The 18,225-nt window shown below is 40.2% G+C and overlaps 1 protein-coding gene across 1 annotated transcript; it reads right to left on the reverse strand.

Moving 5' to 3' along the window:
• Positions 1-3,705: 3,705 nt before the first annotated feature.
• Positions 3,706-8,995, reverse strand: stard7 (StAR-related lipid transfer (START) domain containing 7). Its single transcript, XM_031742529.2, is given in 9 exon segments — positions 3,706-5,814; positions 5,817-5,857; positions 6,426-6,510; positions 6,609-6,708; positions 6,819-6,901; positions 7,083-7,193; positions 7,585-7,634; positions 7,814-7,977; positions 8,226-8,995. Coding segments are annotated over 9 exon segments (1,227 nt in total). The 5' UTR covers positions 8,681-8,995; the 3' UTR covers positions 3,706-5,676.
• Between the last annotated feature and the right edge of the window lie 9,230 nt (positions 8,996-18,225).

Genomic DNA, 18,225 nt, shown 5'->3' on the forward strand with positions numbered 1-18,225 from the left:
AAATATACTTTGGTGAACAGGTATTACAAAGGGGTTTGTTGGGTCTGTTCCCACAAACCCCGCTAATTCTAGAGACTTATTCATCATGAATGAAAACAAGACAGTCAGCGATCGATCGATTACTTGCGCAAGGGAGGCCTCGTCTATGTCCAGCATGGAAGTGACCCCCATGAGGGCCTCCTCTCGCTGGCTTTTATTGACAAACTTCAAACAATAGTTTACAAAACACCTCCCTCGCAACCCCTTTGGTTACAAAGACAAGGCACTGTATGTATATGCATGCAGGTGTGTGTGTGTGTGTGTCCTCCTGCTGACCAAAGGGTCGTAAACGCAGGAAGCTTACATCAAAGGAAGTAGATCTTCCAGATAGGATGTATCTGCTATAAAACCTCCCCCAACACAAAGTGGTTAGAGGTGCTCAGGATCAAAGGAATAGCTTTGATAATACTGCTTGAACTAAGACTGTACAAATTTAAGAAACACAATGGCAACATTCAACAATTAGACCTAACAGGGTTATATATAAAATTTAAAAATTACCTGTTTCTCAAGTATCTTTATAACTGTGTTATTGTACTTGCAATATAGTCAATCTGGTCCCTTTTGTCCACTTAAAATATGTTTACAGAACTATTATTGCATTTGTTGCAATTTCAGCGGTTCTCTTGGCCAGATTACTCTTAAAAGAGACATTTTTAAAGTCAACAAGAATGTTTTTAAATGCATAAATAAAGCATACATAAAAGTCACTGCCAAAAACTGATTGCGGCTTCTACCTTGTTATAGGAATGTTGTTTGCTGCTCAAGATGACTTGATATCATTCATGAGTGATACATTTGACATATGTTTCACATATTATAGACCAACAAGTTATTTATAGCAGTTTAAATACAAGCAATCAGTTTTTGGCAAATACCGGAAATCAGTTTTTGGCAGACGATCACTTTTTGGCACAACACCGGACTTCAGCTAGAATGGAAAAGACAAAGCTTGAGTTATTCTGTGTCTTTACGCTGCACAGCTGCCTCTTCTTCTCTCATTCTCTCCCCCTCCTTCTCCTGTTGCTACTTCAATCATGAAACTGATCAATGATCAGCTGATCGGCTTTTCTGCCGCAAGTCCCGTCTCTCTTGTTTATCACCCACTTTGCGCCAGAAAGAAGAAACCAGCGGATGTCGCGCTAAACAAGAGCAGCACGTTTAAGGTTGATCAGCTGTTGTTAGAATTTATTTAATAATAATTTCTAGTATCAGCTGGTGTTTGCTGGAGCCACAGCTGTAAAGCTGCTGGTCATGATATCGGTTTGGATATGTGGTGAGAGGGAAACATGAAGATGAAACCAGGAGATGTCCTTACTGAATCATCACAGCTGAACAGGTGATGGAGAAACAGGTTTACCTTTAAGGTGACATGAATGAGTTGAAGCGAAGTTATAAACTGTTTCTGAGAGACAAATAAAACCAGGATCCTTTTCTAAGTAGCTGACAGCTGGTAACTGTGCAGGGGCGGGTCTAGGAAAGTTTTGCCAGGGGGCCAGGTAGGGCATTAACAGGGAGAGGGGGGCACGAGGAAATACTTTTTTCTTATTCTCATTTAAAATGTCTAGCTTTTAATAAATAATTATCTGAATCTTACAAACAAAGTTTTTATCTGATGTAAAATGTATAGAAATCATACATATACCAACAAGACAGTGTACATCACTGTCACGACAGCGTTTGTTTTCATTCAAAGGCTTTATGGCTTTCCCTATAATACCTCGTGGGCTGGTCTCTAGTCAAAATGCCCGGGCCGATTTTTTGTGCCAGTCCAGCCCTGGGCACGACACGCAGTGAATTAATCTAAGAAGGTGCATTAAAAAATAAATGGCCGGGCCAGCAGTGCACATCGCAAATTAGCTCGCATACACACATTAGCTGTGCCGCTTCTTAATGACAGTATTTTAGCTAACAACCCCAACTACCAGATTCAACTTGTAATTGGCTAAAAATAACTTAGCCTACCGGTGAGAGGGACATTGCTAGCTGGCAGTTTTTTCAAGCGATGAAATTTCCACATTCCAACACTTCAAATGCTTCAGGAGCTGTCCGCTCAGCGCAGCATCAGCACCACGGAAATACACGGATACATCTGTAGACTCGAGACAGAATTCACAATGTGTTTTCGGGACTTTCAGGTGTATGGACCAATGTTTTCGTTTCTGATCAAACCAGAAAGCTTTAATGAGCAGCTGGATTTGTCTCGCATTAACTGGCTGAGTTAATGCCAGTTAATGCAACATCGAAATGCAGCTGATTGAACTGAAAACCTCGACTCTGTGGGGGTTTGCAAAGTTTGCAGAACTACGAACGGAGCTGTAATCCGTAGCTGTGCGTGTTCATGGAGCTTGCATTTTCACCTGCTGGACATCACTACCTGACAAGTTTAACTGTCTTCAGAACATTGCAGAGGCCTTATTGACAGTATTTGGTTCTACATATCTGTGTGAGCAGATTTTCTCTCACATGAAGAGTGTCCTCAGGTAGCCATCTGAATGCTGGACACTCGGAGACCTGTGTCTCTGAGTGGGAGACCAGAGATCACATTAACATGTGTATCCCTGTATTAACAAACATGCCATATTGGCCCAGTTTATTTTTCTTGTCATTGTTGTGGAGACCATAAATAGCATTTGCATTTTCTGTTGTACAGTTCATTTACTGTTCTTGTTATAGATATAAAGTGTCTTTTTTTTGTTTCAAAATAGCTGATAACTATTCGCTGATAGCTGCCAACATCTGCAAATATAATTCTATAAAGTTGTTCTATATAGTGTGTAACTGTTAATATAGAGCGTTATTAAATTTATTGCTAATGCAATCATATGGCACATTGACTTCTGAGGAAATTTTAGATGGCACTCATCATCAGAAAGGTTGCCGACCCCTGGTTTAAGTTGTCTCCTCTCCTCTTCTGTCCAGGGACTGCACCTTTTATTTACATCTACACCATGAACACATCACAAAGAAGAAAAAAAGCATCCTCTTAAATGCAGCTATGGTTTAAATTTGGAAATCGTTGGTAATTTTCGGAAATTATCTAAGAAACCTCTGACTTTCAGGTTAAGGTCACTGGGACTTTTAACGGATATCAATTGGAAAATGCTACGTCACATTCTCCAGTTATCACCTTCACAAACTTCAGCCACATGAACTCATTCAATACTATTATACATAAACCTATCAGATTTGAGTGTGAATTAATTGCACCTGGGACTCATCAGTTTTAGTACTGAAGAAGCTCCTTGGATGAGAGGTAAAAGGTCTTCATGAACCTAAAAAGATGTGAAGGTAACTTCAAGTCAAGCACTTAAGACAAAACTGGCAGACATCTTTTATAAATGACATGCAGCTATTTTAACACTTATAAATATTTGATGCTAAAGTAGTACACTGTGCTGATTATCTGCAAAGAATCAATAGTCAGCATAGATATACTAGTGAGTGTTATCTAGAGCAGACAAATTAAACAGTGTGTGTAGTAAAGCCTATATGTGCAGAGTGTCACGGACCCTCTGACCAGACAGCCTATTGGATTTACAGATTATCCCATTAGACTGGACTACGGTGGCCCTTCAGTACAAACACTATGCTAATCACTCATGTCCCCGAGCAGCACAAGTCAAAGCCAAATGCTTTCTGCATCAACAGCTGAACCCACAATGATACACATAAAGGACTGTTTATTTCATCAGATTAATGTTTCTTCCATTTCAGAAATTAATTTTAAATCACAATGATTACAAGTGCACCTGTTCATAACCACACACTTTCCCCCTCTTCCTGTTCCTAAATTAGTTTAACAATGGAGAGAAAAAAAAGTTACCTGCAAAACAAAAATAAGATGTGAAAACTGCTTTTAAATACTGCAGGTGGCACAGAGGTGTCTTCAGTTATCAGATCATTTAAATGTTACATTCACACACAAGTTAAACATTAGCAAGTATGACATACTGTTTAATTGGGTTATTATGAGAGTCAATTTGCACCGTCAACACATGAAGAGTATCTCATCTTACACTGCCATTGCTAAAAACACAAACAGCAGGAAAACACTTCACAACAGAATATAATTACACACACTTTTGACACACTGGGAGCATATGCGTTCCCACACACAGGACCTCCCTCACACAAGTGGAAACCACCATATAGAATTAGCCGATTCACTCAAATGTACCATTTATGGAAGTTGGAGCACAAGCTTGCGCTACAAGATGTGAAGTTATTTTACAGCATAAATTATTTCAGGATTCTTGTGCCAGTCTGTAAACAGTGTACTTTGTTAGGCGATGTTATATATTCTGTGGCATGTGCTGCTCTTTGTACATTCATAGCACCCCCCTGCATGCAAGGGTGACTTGGAAGGATGAATTCAAAGGAGTTTCAGTAGGACGCACGTGAACAAAAAGGTAGCAACAAAATTTAGGAGAAAGCCGTGAATCTTATTCCACCCAATGACAAAAAAAAAAAAAAAAAAAAAAAAAAGATCCAGTCCTCCAGCTGTGACTTTTTGAGTATACAAGATCTACAGCAACACAGAAATATCTAGACCTCCAGGAGTGCAAACTGTGTTGATGAACCCAACAGCAACAAAATAAGTTCTGAACTGAAATTGGACCACCACTTACAAAAAAGAAAACAAAACAAAAAAAAAAACTATCACATGAAAAGAAAATGGCTTGGGATGTGGCACAAATACCTAAAATTTTACACCACTGTATCTGAGGATTTATATGGTTGTTATAAGACACTATGCCCCTTATGCTGAAGGACTGGTTTATCTTCAGAAGGCTGGAAGCTTTAAACACTCGCAGGAACACAGTGAGACGGACCGTCTGATACCTCAACAGGGCGGATAGTAAACTAATATTGATAGCAAACGAAAAGCTTCATTTTCTTTCTTTTAAATTCTGTGGAAATAAAATCCAGTAATTGTGTCATTTTTCGGCCAAACTCATCAATTAACTTGTCATCTGTCATGCTTCAAACAAATCGAAAACCACTTGCTTTAAATTCCCAGCAGGGGGCCTCAGTTCTTCTCTTAACACGTAATTTGACCAAGCATCAACTTGTTAGCAAAAATGTCCAAGCCAGGTGTAGTTGCAGTTCTACGTCATACTCATTTCCGTCACAACTTGTTGAAATTCCACTAAAGACGCTAATACAGTCGTGAGCCCGCTGGCGGTCTGAACAGAGTTTAAAGTCAAGCTTTGTCTAAAAACACAAGACAAGCCATTAAACATTAAAATGAGTAAAACTGTGCGTTTGGCAAAAACATGTCTACGGTTAGGAAATTTGGCTCAATTGTACAATTGCAGGAAAACATCAGGTGCCATTGACCAGCTGAAGAAGAAAAATGCTAAAACCAGCAGTCTGAACGACAACTTGCATTGCAACATTTTCTCCAGTGACAACAATGCCGTCACTAATGTAGTCCATCGTTCTTGTGACATCTCCTCTATAAACAGCATAAACATGTCTATGGATGGACATGTGCCGCTAACGTAGATCGCACCTTTCATTTTCAGTTCTTCTAATCTACCCCTAAGTTTGGGGTTGGAGGGTTATTTTTCCTGACTCGAGTGCAACAGAAAACACACCAAGAAAACCTCTGCTCTCTATGAAATCTCCATCTCAAGCATAGATCTGTCCAGAACCACCTGTATGGGCGTTTTCTCCAGTGAGGCGCTCCTGGCTCGACGGCCTGTTTGTGTCACTGGATTTAATGACACTCGTGTAGTCTTGAATTCCCACTTCCAAGTTCTTGGCCGCATGAGGGCAGCAGTGTGCAGTTTATCCAGAAAATCAGGCATACCTGGACAGGTTTTAAGAGGGAGAACATTCTCAAAATCAGGCTGGAAAAGGCATAACATGATGGACCACTCTCTGAAAACTAAATTTTACATTTTAGTTCGCTACATTTCTGTCCAGACTTCTACAAAATGTAGTATTACTCACATGTATTATTCAATTAAATGTGGTTAAATATGATGTAAAACATGGTCAAAATCTTGCCTTATGTCCCTTAGTTATGGTGTTGATTAACACCATGATAAATTGCCCAGTGTAGTCAACTTTTTGAATATTGTTTTAAACTCAAATTTAAACTGTGTTTGCCCCCAAACTATGTTAGAGCATCACCAACTTCATCACCCACACCATCAAATCTACTCCTTCCACTGAGACTTTTAAAACTAGACTCAAAACTTATATTTATTCACTGGAATTTGAGTCCGTTTCCTTTATTCCATTCCTTTATCCTCTTTCTCTATTTTGTGTTTTGTACAGCTCTTTGATCAACATTAGTCGTTTTTAAATACTCTTTTTTGAATAAATTTCAGTTAATCCTTTCGTGATTAGCATATGACTTTTTCAGTACTCACCACTCGACACCATCCAGCTCACACAGTAGCGGGGGAAGACAGTCTGAGGGTCATCACTGTAGGTCAGCAGATAATCAAATCCATTCTGTGAGGAGACAAACAAAACTATGCCGAGCAACTTCAAAAACAGGGCACCGTGGTTTAAAATGAAATAATGTGTGCAGCATGACATTCATTACAAACCTCATCAAAGGACTTGTGTGGGCGAATGACCATCTTTGACTGGTATGAATGGACTCTCACATATTCCTGTGTCTCTGGGACTCTGGGATGCTGCACAGCTCTGCACAGCCAGATTATATATGCACAAGATAAGATACAGATAGCATTTAGTCTGATTATATAAATACACCCAAAAATAACTAAATTAACAAACATCTCTTTAAGTCTGACCTGGAGACTAAGATCATCAGGTTGTTGTTGAAATCAACATCATAGCGGCGCACATAAACATAGTCCCTCGAATACATGGGATACTGTGAAGGACATCAAACAAGATTAAATAACAGCTGAGTGTACGAAATGCAACCTAACCTTACTTGGTTGGCAGTTGCTCTTGATCAAAAGGTAAATGAAGGTCATTCATACTTTGATAACAAAAGAAGTGTCATGGGTGAATGCAGGGTAGGCTTAACAAACAGCAATCTACAAACTCACAGGAAAGTGTGTAGCCCAGTGCACAACTTCAGAGCCAGTACGGGCATCTCGTTCCACCACTTCAAGCTTGATAACAAGAGAATCCCACTTCTTCCTGTACTCTATGTCCAACTGGGGGGAAGGGAAAGGCAGAGTGTTAATGTTGTTAAAGCATTCCTGTGATGTGTAATGTGTTTCAAAAAAAACATCCCATAAAAAAAACAAAAAACAAAAACCCACTCCAATTAATATGAATCTATAACCAAACTTGATGTGTCGATTTTAAAAGGTTGTTTGAGTAAACAGTGGTTCAGAAGGTCAAACTTCAAGAGTAAAGAGATTGCTGCACACTTAAATCCCCAATAATGGATTAGGAGTGTAGCCTAATCGTACATCCTAATCATTTCCTCATGTATGTCAGCACTGAAATAGAATAGGTGATCAGCTTCATGCAGTTTCCTCACTGCCCTAAAACTTTTGAGGTAGTCAAAATTGCACATAATTAGACTGAACTTAAATATACCTGTACATTGAAGAATTGTCTTGGTGTGACATCGTCATAAGAGCCCAATACTGCAAGTAAAAGATAACTCATCAGACAGATCAGACCACGTCAAAGTACCTTCAATTACCTGCTTAAAAATGCAAGAAAAATCTGCAGAATCCTTTAGAGCTACAAATATTTCTCCCTCTATGACAAAATTGGACAAATATGAGAGACCCTGTTAAACATGTGTGTAGGATTAGCTGACCTCGATATTCGTAGAGGTGACTGTTGGGAATAGGTCGCTTCCACACTCTGAAGTCCTTCTTTTCCACCACAATTTCCCAGCCAGGTTCCTGTTGCCCAGTTGCAGTCCCCGAAGATACACTTAGTCGTTTTGCTGCCTCCAGCTTCTGCAGCTCCAGTCCACACCTTCACAAAGATGCAAATATCGAGCTTAGATTACTTACAGGTTATATTCAGATCATAATGAAATGCTGAACTGTGCATAATAATGTAAGAATAAATTTAACTGCACTCTTTACTAAAATTTGGAATCAGGACAGGAATGTCAGTGCTGCTTTGTTGAGCGTGCCAACAGAGTAAGAGGCATTTTTACATCTATTCCTTTTTTTTTTTTTTTTTTGCATTAATATATGACTTTATAAAATTTGTCCCACCTCTGAATTTCCTCATCTTGGATCTTCTCATTCTCCCACATGAAGACACCAGCCAGGGCAGCCACAAGTTTCCCAGTAGGGGCGTGCTTGCTCTGTAATCTGCGCCATATGTTGCCAACCAGGGTCCATTTGGTGCGCTCTGAGTACAGGTTGGAGTAAAGCTCTCCAACCTGGCATGCACGCCGGAGTCTCTGGCCGGTCACAAAGCCGCAATGGTCCGCAAATATGGACAGCAAACCCTTCCTCTTGGGACCAGAGGCCGCGGACTCGCTGGCACCCACAGCTGCCCTCTGCAGCCAGGACAGCAGCAGGCCCACGTTCCTGCCTAGCAACGGGAGCTTCTCAAGCTTTCCCCTTCCCTCCTCGACAGTACGTCGAAATGACCAGCTGCTCTGAAGCCTCACAGTATTTACACCGATCTCACAGATGGGACGGCGGGGCACCGAGTGAAACATGACAGCTGTGTCCGTGACACAAGTTCACAAAGACAACGTGAATTCCAGAAGTAGCAAAGTGCAGCAGCAAGGTTAGCTAACAAACTTTGTTTCCAAAGCTAATGCGCTGCGAGCTACCACCGCGCACTCCCTCTCTACCCTACGCAGATAATGATGCACAACTATAGAAAGCAAAATTCATAACTTACTCTAGTCGTGCCACTAGCTGCTGAGTTGTCTGCAAACACGCGACATGTAACGTTAGCATTAGCTAACCTTATCTCTCTTCACTAGCTTCTAAATTAGCGGAAGCTACCTGCACAAACTAAAATACACCGAAAACCTCCGCTCCTGCCTCTGAATATAATATCTAATAACTTCAATGTAAACTGAACTGTTATATTGTAGCTTTCCACCTGTGTATCTGTCCTGAAACAGCCTCACGTTTTCACTCAGTGCATTTGACCTCCTCTTCCTACTCTCTACCTTGCGCACGCGCTTGTTAAGCCCGCCCACAATTCGCTATACGGCCTGTGATCGGATGTTTCTTGCTTCATGTAACTTCTTATTGGACAGGGCCACACTCCGTTTGATTTTGAGTCGTTTAAGCACCAGCATGTCTGGTTGTCCAGCGTCGTGTGTCTACTAAGACCCATCCTCCTCAGTTTCACTGCTTAACCGATGATTTGGGTTAAAGGTGAAGAGAAGGTAAACTGCAGCTGTAGTCCAGGATAAGTGTTTACGGAAAGTAAAAATCATGCATAATAGAAAGGGGAATGCTGGTACTTCGTGCCATGGAGCGTCTGAGGAAGAGGAAGTCAAGTCGCCCTCCAGCGGCGCAAAAGTCGTAGTAAAAGTGGTGACTAACCATGACCATAAATTACGCGCAAACGTGTTTACGAGCCAGTGGCGGTCCTAGCCTGTTTGGCGCCCTGGGCGAACACTCCCTCTGGCGCGACCTACACCTTAGTTCACAGATTTGCTTTGTCTAGGGTTTATTTCTGGGATTTCGCACAACCCAGGGTTCAAATCATGAATACATAATGGGCTTGGATTTACAACATTATGAATTAAATGTGCTATATTTAGAAGCAGCCCCCCCCCCCCCCTTTCGACAGGTTGTGTGTGAGACTTTAAATCATCAAACTGTAAATTATAAATTTTAAATTGTTATTGATCCCTTTACCCCTGGTCCTAAAGTGTATATTTATTTTCTTGCTCTTCTTATATTTATTCTTTGTTTACTTGCACTGCTGTAACTGGAGCCTCGTCGTCTCGTCTCTCTATATACTGGACTGTATGTAGCGGAGATGACAATAAAGTTTACTTTGACTTCAGCAGCGAGCAGGCGCACCGAGGGCTCTCGCGCTCACTTTTCACGTATAGAATTTTGAAAAAACATCGGTGCAAATTATAAGTCTGTATCATAATGTCTGGTGTTTTCATGTTTGTTGGGTTTTTTTTAATTTTGTTTTATTTTGCGAGTTGGTTATTAATATGCTGCTCCAGCCAGCCAGAGAATCCCCCGTCGCCCCACCCTCTCCTGCCTGTGCAGCAAGCAGCAGGCGCACCTCACAAACGAAGGGCGCCCTTACTCCCAGCAAATGGGCGATAGAAACCCAATCGGTGCCTACAACATTCCCGATATGCGCTGGCATGATGTCGGGGCAGCATGAGTACGAGTAATTTATTTATTTTTTGCCGATGCCCGTGATGCCGCCCCCCACCATGATGCCGCCCCGGGCAACCGCCCGTGTCGCCCGTATCAAAACCCGCTACTGAATAGAGCGGTGATACTTGATTGCTAAAGTATGCTCCGTGGCCCCATGGAGGTCGTGGAGATACTGCACATGAGGAGTTAAGTCATTTTAACTTAAAACAGGGGAGTCCGGTAAGTCAAGGAACATACTCTTCGTCATTAACTTTAAATAAATATACACATTAATTTGCAAAAGTCTTAAGGCACCCACCATTTCATTATATTATGCTAGGAAAAGAACAGAATAGGTGAAAGAAATTAAAATAATGTGCAGTCATACATGAAAATACAATATAGAAAGGGAAAAAAGTTTAATTCTAACGAGCTTGAAAGTCAATATTTGATACAACCACTTTTATTCTTTCTTTGCTTTTGTTTGCTATGTTGTCTGTTATCTATAGACACAGAAATGATTCATCCTTTAAGTCAGGTATTTTGAATGATTTTTAAGTGGCCTAAAATACAAACAAACTGTTAAGTATGGAAGCCCGTTTCCGCCACTAAAAAAAAAAAAAAAAAAGTATCCATAACTCGAAATTTTGAGTTATCTTAATCGAAATTTCGAGTTATTTTCTCGAAATTTCGAGTTAGCGCTGCCAATCAGTAATCTACGTGAATGACGTCATTTCCTTGTTACCCGGAAGCTGAAGCCCTCAGCTACAAATGCTACAGCTAAGCTACCAGCATTATAGCCAGTCATGAATGCACAAATTGCTGATTATTTTCAGTGTGGCTTCATAAATGATGAAATCCTTGTGTTATTAGCTGAATCACATGGCGTTACTATCAGCAAACGTACTCTCGAAAGCGCCAATTTGTTGCAATCCGGTTTTGAGTGCACATACCACATAGATTACTGATTGGCATCGCTAACTCAAAAATTCGACTTATTAACTTGAAATTTTGAGAAAAGTAAGTCGAATTTTTGAGAAAATAACTCGAAATTTCGAGTTATGGATACTTTCTTTTTTTTTTTAGTGGTGGAAACAGGCTTCCATAGTTAAGCCACCATTTTTGTGGTTTTTACATTTCAGAGGCAAATTTCTCTGACCATTTTCTATAAATAATGGACTTAAATTATTTTCGAGTTTGCTGACAATTCAATTATTTTGTACTTGTTTCACAATGGTAATCTCGACCATGGACCTGTTAATGAAGTGGTATAAAGCTTCCATTGTGAACATTAGTGTGCTGAAGACCAGGGAAATGGCTGTCTACTCTACTACTATTGGAAATCAGTGACCAAAAAACAGAGTATGTACACCAGAAAGACTTTTCAATGCTCAAGACATCTACAGATTTTAAAGCTCTATGAAGATTATAATGGTTGATAATTTTATTAATCATTGTGTCTGGATTTTTATTTCTCACGTTTGCATTTAAGAAGTGAAATCAGTGAAAGGGTTTTGTAGGCTTCCTGGAAACTCCTGAGACCATTTCCACTGGTTGGTTAAAGGTAAGGTCATCATTACCTTCAATTTTTCACCTTAAATCATACCAAATCAACAGTCCATACCACAAATGTACTCCCAGAAGCTTTTGCTTGGGCAAAATCATCAATTGTAAAAAATAATAATAATAATAACTAATGGTAGCCATATCAATTTTTAAAATTTCAAATCAGGTTTCTGCAGTGTTTGAAGATATTCACATGTGATGCTGAGAGATCTCTGCTGGGAGATTAAGCCATTTACACTAACTGTACGTCAGTGAAACGTGATCAAGATTATAAAGATCATAAAACATCAGGGAAGCTCATTAAACCATAATACTGTTGTTTCTACATTTAATTTGTTGCATTGAGATTAAAAAATAGTGATGTGCAATACCACTGATTTCCTTTCTGATCTGATACCAAGTAAAATTTAGGCTGGTATCGACAATACAGATCCAATACTTCGTACAAAATCTTAATGTGTTTGGAAAATCAAAATAAGAAGTGGAGTATTTCAAATTATATCTTCATAAAAAATATAAGACATCAGACTACTTGCTCTTGTTTAATTATGGAGAATTGTCATGTAAGAAATAAAAAACCTGAAAAGGCAATACCTACATTTTAAAATATTAAATTAACAATCACACAACTGAGAAACATTTTATAGACAAATGTTATTGTACATCTATCTATTTTATGTATGAAATATATTGACATATTACCTAAACGTAATTTTACCTTTCAAAATTCAGCAGTAGTGTTACACGTTGCCAACAGCTTCGCATTATCTCTCTCTGTACTGGACAGTGCCTGCATGCAGCACAAAAGGACTCTGCTAGTGAGGTCTGTCTCGCTGTCAGGGACCAAGCAGTAAGGCATAAAGGACACAGGTGTTTAATTCAAAAAAGGGGTTTTATTGACCCAAAAGTATAAAAAGAATATTTAACAAAGCCAAAACTTAAACAGGCAGACCAATAAAAGAGGTCAACTCAATAGACTAAACTCAAGATAACAATTAATAAAACTTCAAACCAAACATAAGATAAACTGACCTCCTGAAATGACACATGGGGGAACTTAAATACTGGTTTAGCTAAACCAAATGACACACACGGGGGGGGGGGGGGATGGCTGCCATATAACCAACTAATACAAAACAATTAAACAAACATGAAACACCCCCCAGGCAATGAAGCATGTGGTTTCATCCAATTAGGCTGTCAGTGGTACTTCAGCTCTCCCAGCCCTTTGCCACACCTTTTGCCAGACAGGAGGAGAAGCCAAACCCCAGGTAACATGTGTGGCATGTCACACTCGCCCTAGCGCTATCTGTCCCTGTTCTCCTCTTTAGTTTGTCTCAACATAAACCGATCATATTTTGTGCTATGACTTGGTTTTGTTTGTGTTTGACAAGGTTTGTGGTCTTGCCAGGTGTTTCACTGTCCATGTCTTAGCTGAAATAGCTCCACTAACAGCTAAGACACAGTCTGTGACACAGCGGAGCTGAAATAGCTCCACGCAATACTCACCTTACGATCAGCCATCATTGTCAAGTGAGTGAGTGAGCACAAGTGAGCCGTGACGCATTTATACAGCCGTGTTTGCAATATTACTTTGACAGGCCCCAATCATGTAGACAGCCCCAATAAGACAGTTACTTTGCACTGAGTTACTGTTAATGACAAACTACAAATTTAGCCCAGAATTACTAAAATATTGACATTTTAATATGACAATCTATTCTAGAACATAAATATCTGGTATTATGAGAATCACTTTTTCAATATTGAGCCGCACACCACTATCGGAAAGTATAAGTCAACCTTTCTTAATTCTGAAAGGCATTTTCCTCAAAAATAAAGCAAGAAAAGTGGCCGCTTATGGAAGAGCTGCTGCCAATTTGTCATCTGTTTTAACAAATCTGCAAATTTGAAAGTAATTACATGTTAATACATTTAAAAATAAATATGAACGGAGACAAGAATATTAGCATTTAACTTTTATTAATGTTTCTGTTGTTTTGTTGTCTCTCTGTCATTTATTTGTTGTTTCTTTGTTCACTCATTTGAATCCAATTTCAATTCAGTTTTATTTATTCAATCATTCATGTTTGCAGGTGGAGAAGATTATAGGAGTCACGTTTGTATGGTCAATCATGTTGTTCCGAAATTCCGAGGAATCTTTTTCCTACAGATTTCTTTTTGGGTGTTTTCTGAGTCTTTCATTTGCTGCTCTAAATTAGTGTCTCTGGTCATGAAACCATGCAAAGTTCTCATCCTCTTTCACATTCTCCTGGTCTGGGAGTCTGAAGATCATTTAATGCAGACACAAGTTCTTCACTTACACTAGGAAGTTCAGACACTGGTGCAGTTTCTGCAGAGGTCTCTGCAGTCTTCTGTCAGCTGTGCTGTGTTTTGACTGTTGAAGGTTGCTTGTGCATAGCCGCAGGTTTTGGCTTGGATTTTTCAACGTTCCATATGAACAGTAGCCCAGAACTTGTGAGTATAGCTTTCCACTCACATGTTGAAGCTGTTTCAGGCTTTGCAGGGGTATCGTCAGGTTCCACTTTATTCTCAGCACCTTGTGCTAATGCAGAGGTTCCCAGAGCCATTGCAGGGGGAGTGCGGTATGAATAAAAAAAAAAAAGAAGAACAACATTTGGACACTGCTAGCAAAATGGACAGGTTTCTGATGGGGCTCCTACACAAACACAAAGCAGAAGATGAAGCATTGCCAAATATGTTTCCAAACCAACTTCCTTCCAAGCCAAATACTAGAAAATATAGTGAAGCATATCTTGCCTTTGGCTTGATGCCAAGGTAGGTCTCCCTGACAGAATTACTTTCCCCTGCGTCGGGAGAACGCACTGGGCTGTCCAAATCACGAACAAACAGTATCCCACATTCTTGATTATTAGTTCACAAACACTTCTTGTAATGACTAACTACTCCTGACATTTTGGAAATGTTAGCTCTTTATACAGTAAAGTTACAGTGGGATACAAATAATATCTGTCACGGTCCTGGGTCGGTGACCCAGTGTTTTGAGTTTCTTGTGTCTGAGTTTTGTATTATGATCTTAGTTCCCTTTGTTCCCCCAGTTTATTCTTTAGTCTAGTGTCTTAGTTTGGCTTTCTTGTATTCGCTTTAGTTCTCTGAGTATTTAATAGCTGCCCTCTATGTCTCTTTGTTGTTGTTCTGTGTTTCTTAGTTGCTTTGTCTCCCCTGGTCTAGTTTGCGTCTGTGCTACTTCCTGTTTTACTTTGAAGGTCCATGTCTCTTGTGAGTGTATTCTACTTTGCTCCCTCGTCTCGTCAGTTCTGATTTCTCCCAGCTGTGCTCCCCTTCTGTGTCTCATTCCCCTCGTTACTTCCCAGTGTATTTTAGCCCTGTGTTTCCCTGTGTCAGTGTCGCGTTCTCCCTCATGCTGTGTGCGATTCTCCCCGTGTCTCCTGGTATGCATTATGATTAGTTTTTCCCAGTTTAGTTTTGTATTGCTTGTGTTCTGTTCTCCAGCAATAAAGCTGTGCTTTTGAGTTCAAGTTCTGTCCCCGTGAGTTTGCGTTTGGGTCCAATTCCTGCCTGCCACACAGCCGACCCATGACAATATCAGGCTGATCCTGCCACAATTTGTTCCCTCTGTCCAAATCACGGGCAAACTGTATCTCACAGTTGTTTACATTTTAAACCCATTTAGCACAGAGATACATTTTTTGAAAAATGTATTGATAGCAATCTTGAATATTATTACACGGGAAAAAAACAACTACGCTTAAAATAATTACACCATGACGTCTCTGCCTTTCTAAGGCTACGTTCACACTGCAGGTCTTAATGCTCAATTCCAATTTTTTGATCAAATCCGATTTTTTTGTCTGCTTGTTCACACTACAAATAAAATGCGACAGCAAACGCGCTCTAGTGTGAACGCTCAAAGCGGCCCGCATGCATAAAAAAAAGAAGATGTCACACACAACGCGCTCTGTTTAGACCCAGAGCAAACTTGTTTGACTGATGGCCCTTAATATAAAGACTTCGGACTTTACGTTTCCCAACTTTTGCTTTAAGTTATTTTGTTATTTACATAATAATGTAAATAACCTAATAATTATCCTTATTGCTGTTTTAGAGGAGCGGTGCTTCAAAGGATAGTTGCAGATTTCTGTCAGAATCTGCAGATTATACAGTACAAATAAAATGTTCACGTTTCTCCAACATTGTCTTCCCAACAGTTTCACTGACATCTACACAGGAAGCGTTCACGACGTCTTCTCGGGCGCTTCTCCGGCGCTGATAATTGGCGTCTGTCTTGTGTCAGTGACGTAAAAGACGGATTTAATGCGACATGACTGTTCAAACAGCAGTCGCTTTCTAAAACATCGGATATGTATCGGATTCAGTACCACATATGAAAGTGACCCAGATCGGATTTGAAAATATCGGATTTGTGCCGTTCACACTGTCATACCATGATCAGATATGGGTCGCATAGGGTCAAAAAAATCGGATTTGATGCGCGCCGCCTGCAGTGTGAACGTAGCCTAAATGGAGGGACAGTAACTGCGTGTGTATATATACGCATGTAAAAACTGCAGATAGTCAGATTAACAGTAACAGTATTTTGTCTCTATCCGCCAGTGTAGAAATTCATCTCATGTAAATAATAACGTGGCGCACACCGTGACGTGAAAAAAGGCACATACCTTTGACGTTGCATGACGAACTCCATATTCCTCGTCCACACGTAAACGCAAAAACTGAGTTTTAGAAAATTTCCAACCTGACAGGTGTTTTAAAAAATCTCCGTTTTCGGTGATTGAAAACGCCATTTACGTGTGGACGAAAGGCCCAAATGTATAGAAAAAGCTACGTTTTCAAAAATACCCATGTAGGTGTGGACGTAGTGTAAAAGAGTTAGTAGTTTATTTTATTGCAACCTGTAATTTATTGCAGTTTAATTTTATTTGGTTAATGGTTTACTAAGACAAAGGGGGGCCTAGCAAAAGAAGTTTGGGAACCATTGTGCTAATGCATCCTGCTGTGTTACAGATAGTTTTCTGGCAACACTTTGTTTCAGCTGCTCTCTCTCAGTTAAGAGAACAGATATTTCTTGTTGTAGTGTTTTATGTTTTGTCTTTTCTTCCAAGGTGTAATGGAGGTCTATCTCAGAGAACCATTGTACATTTTTTGGGAACTGATTAAAGTCACCAGTGTTGTTTACATGCTGGACAGCAGGCTACACACTGGATATGGTGGGTGGTGCTTTCGGCACCAACATGTCTTTAGGATTTTCGTCATGTGCTTTCAGCTCTGCTATCTCCTGGAGTAAGAACGCCTTTTCTCCTTCTAGCGCATTTATCTTTTTCACCTTGTCATGAAGCTCTTTATGAGAAACCCCAAACTTGACATCTTTACTCTGGCTGGTGTTTGTTGTGTTACCACACAGCAGTTTCAAAATTCGATGTACTTCCTTTTTTAAAGGTGGTGATGTAGACACCATTTCAGACTGTGTGAGGGTTACTGAAGTCTGAGGTGTCTGGGAATTAAGGTCTCTGACAGGTTTTGGATCACAAGATTCACCAAGGTTTGCATGGGTAACTAGAGTCTGGGATTTTTCTTTTAGCATGTCTGCTTTTTTCTGCCTGTAGATGTGTGGGGTTTTTTTTTTATTCCTTATGGCCCGAGATTTCTCTAAGCTCTAGACGTTTTGTAGTTGTTGTAGGAAGTTCAGACACAGCTGCTGAATCTGTGAGGAAATCTATGGGTTGTGGTCTGGTATCTACAGGAGTCTGAAGATCATTTAATGCAGACACAAGTTCTTCAGTTACAGCTGGGAGTTTAGACACTGGTGCAGTTTCTGCAGAGGTCTCCGTAGTCTTCTGTCTGCTGTCCTGTGTTTTGACTGTTGAAGGTCGCTTGTGCAAGCTATCAATCTCTCAATCCTTTCCGTGTCCGGGCCGGGTGAGCCTTACCTAATGTCCACCCTTCTGTTGTTTTGGCTTGAATTTTTCAGTGTTCCATATGAACAGTAGCCCAGAACTTGTGAGTATAGCTTTCCACTCACTTGTTGAAGCTGTTTCAGGCTGTGCAGGGGTATCGTCAGGTTCCACTTGATTCTCAGCACCTTGTGCTAATGCAGAGGTGCCCAGAGCCATTGCGCGGGGGGGGCACAGTATGAATAAAAAACAAACAAAAAAAACATTTGGACACTGCTATGCTGATGGACAGGTTTTTGACGGGGCTCCCACACGAACGCAAAGACAGTGTTGGGGAGTAATGGAATACATGTACCTGCGTTACGCATTTAAAATACAAAATATGAGTAACTGTATTCCGTTACAGTTACCATTTAAAAAGGTTGTATTCAGAA

Source organism: Oreochromis aureus, linkage group 7, assembly GCF_013358895.1.
Source record: "Oreochromis aureus strain Israel breed Guangdong linkage group 7, ZZ_aureus, whole genome shotgun sequence".
Classification (NCBI taxonomy): Eukaryota; Metazoa; Chordata; class Actinopteri; order Cichliformes; family Cichlidae; genus Oreochromis; species Oreochromis aureus.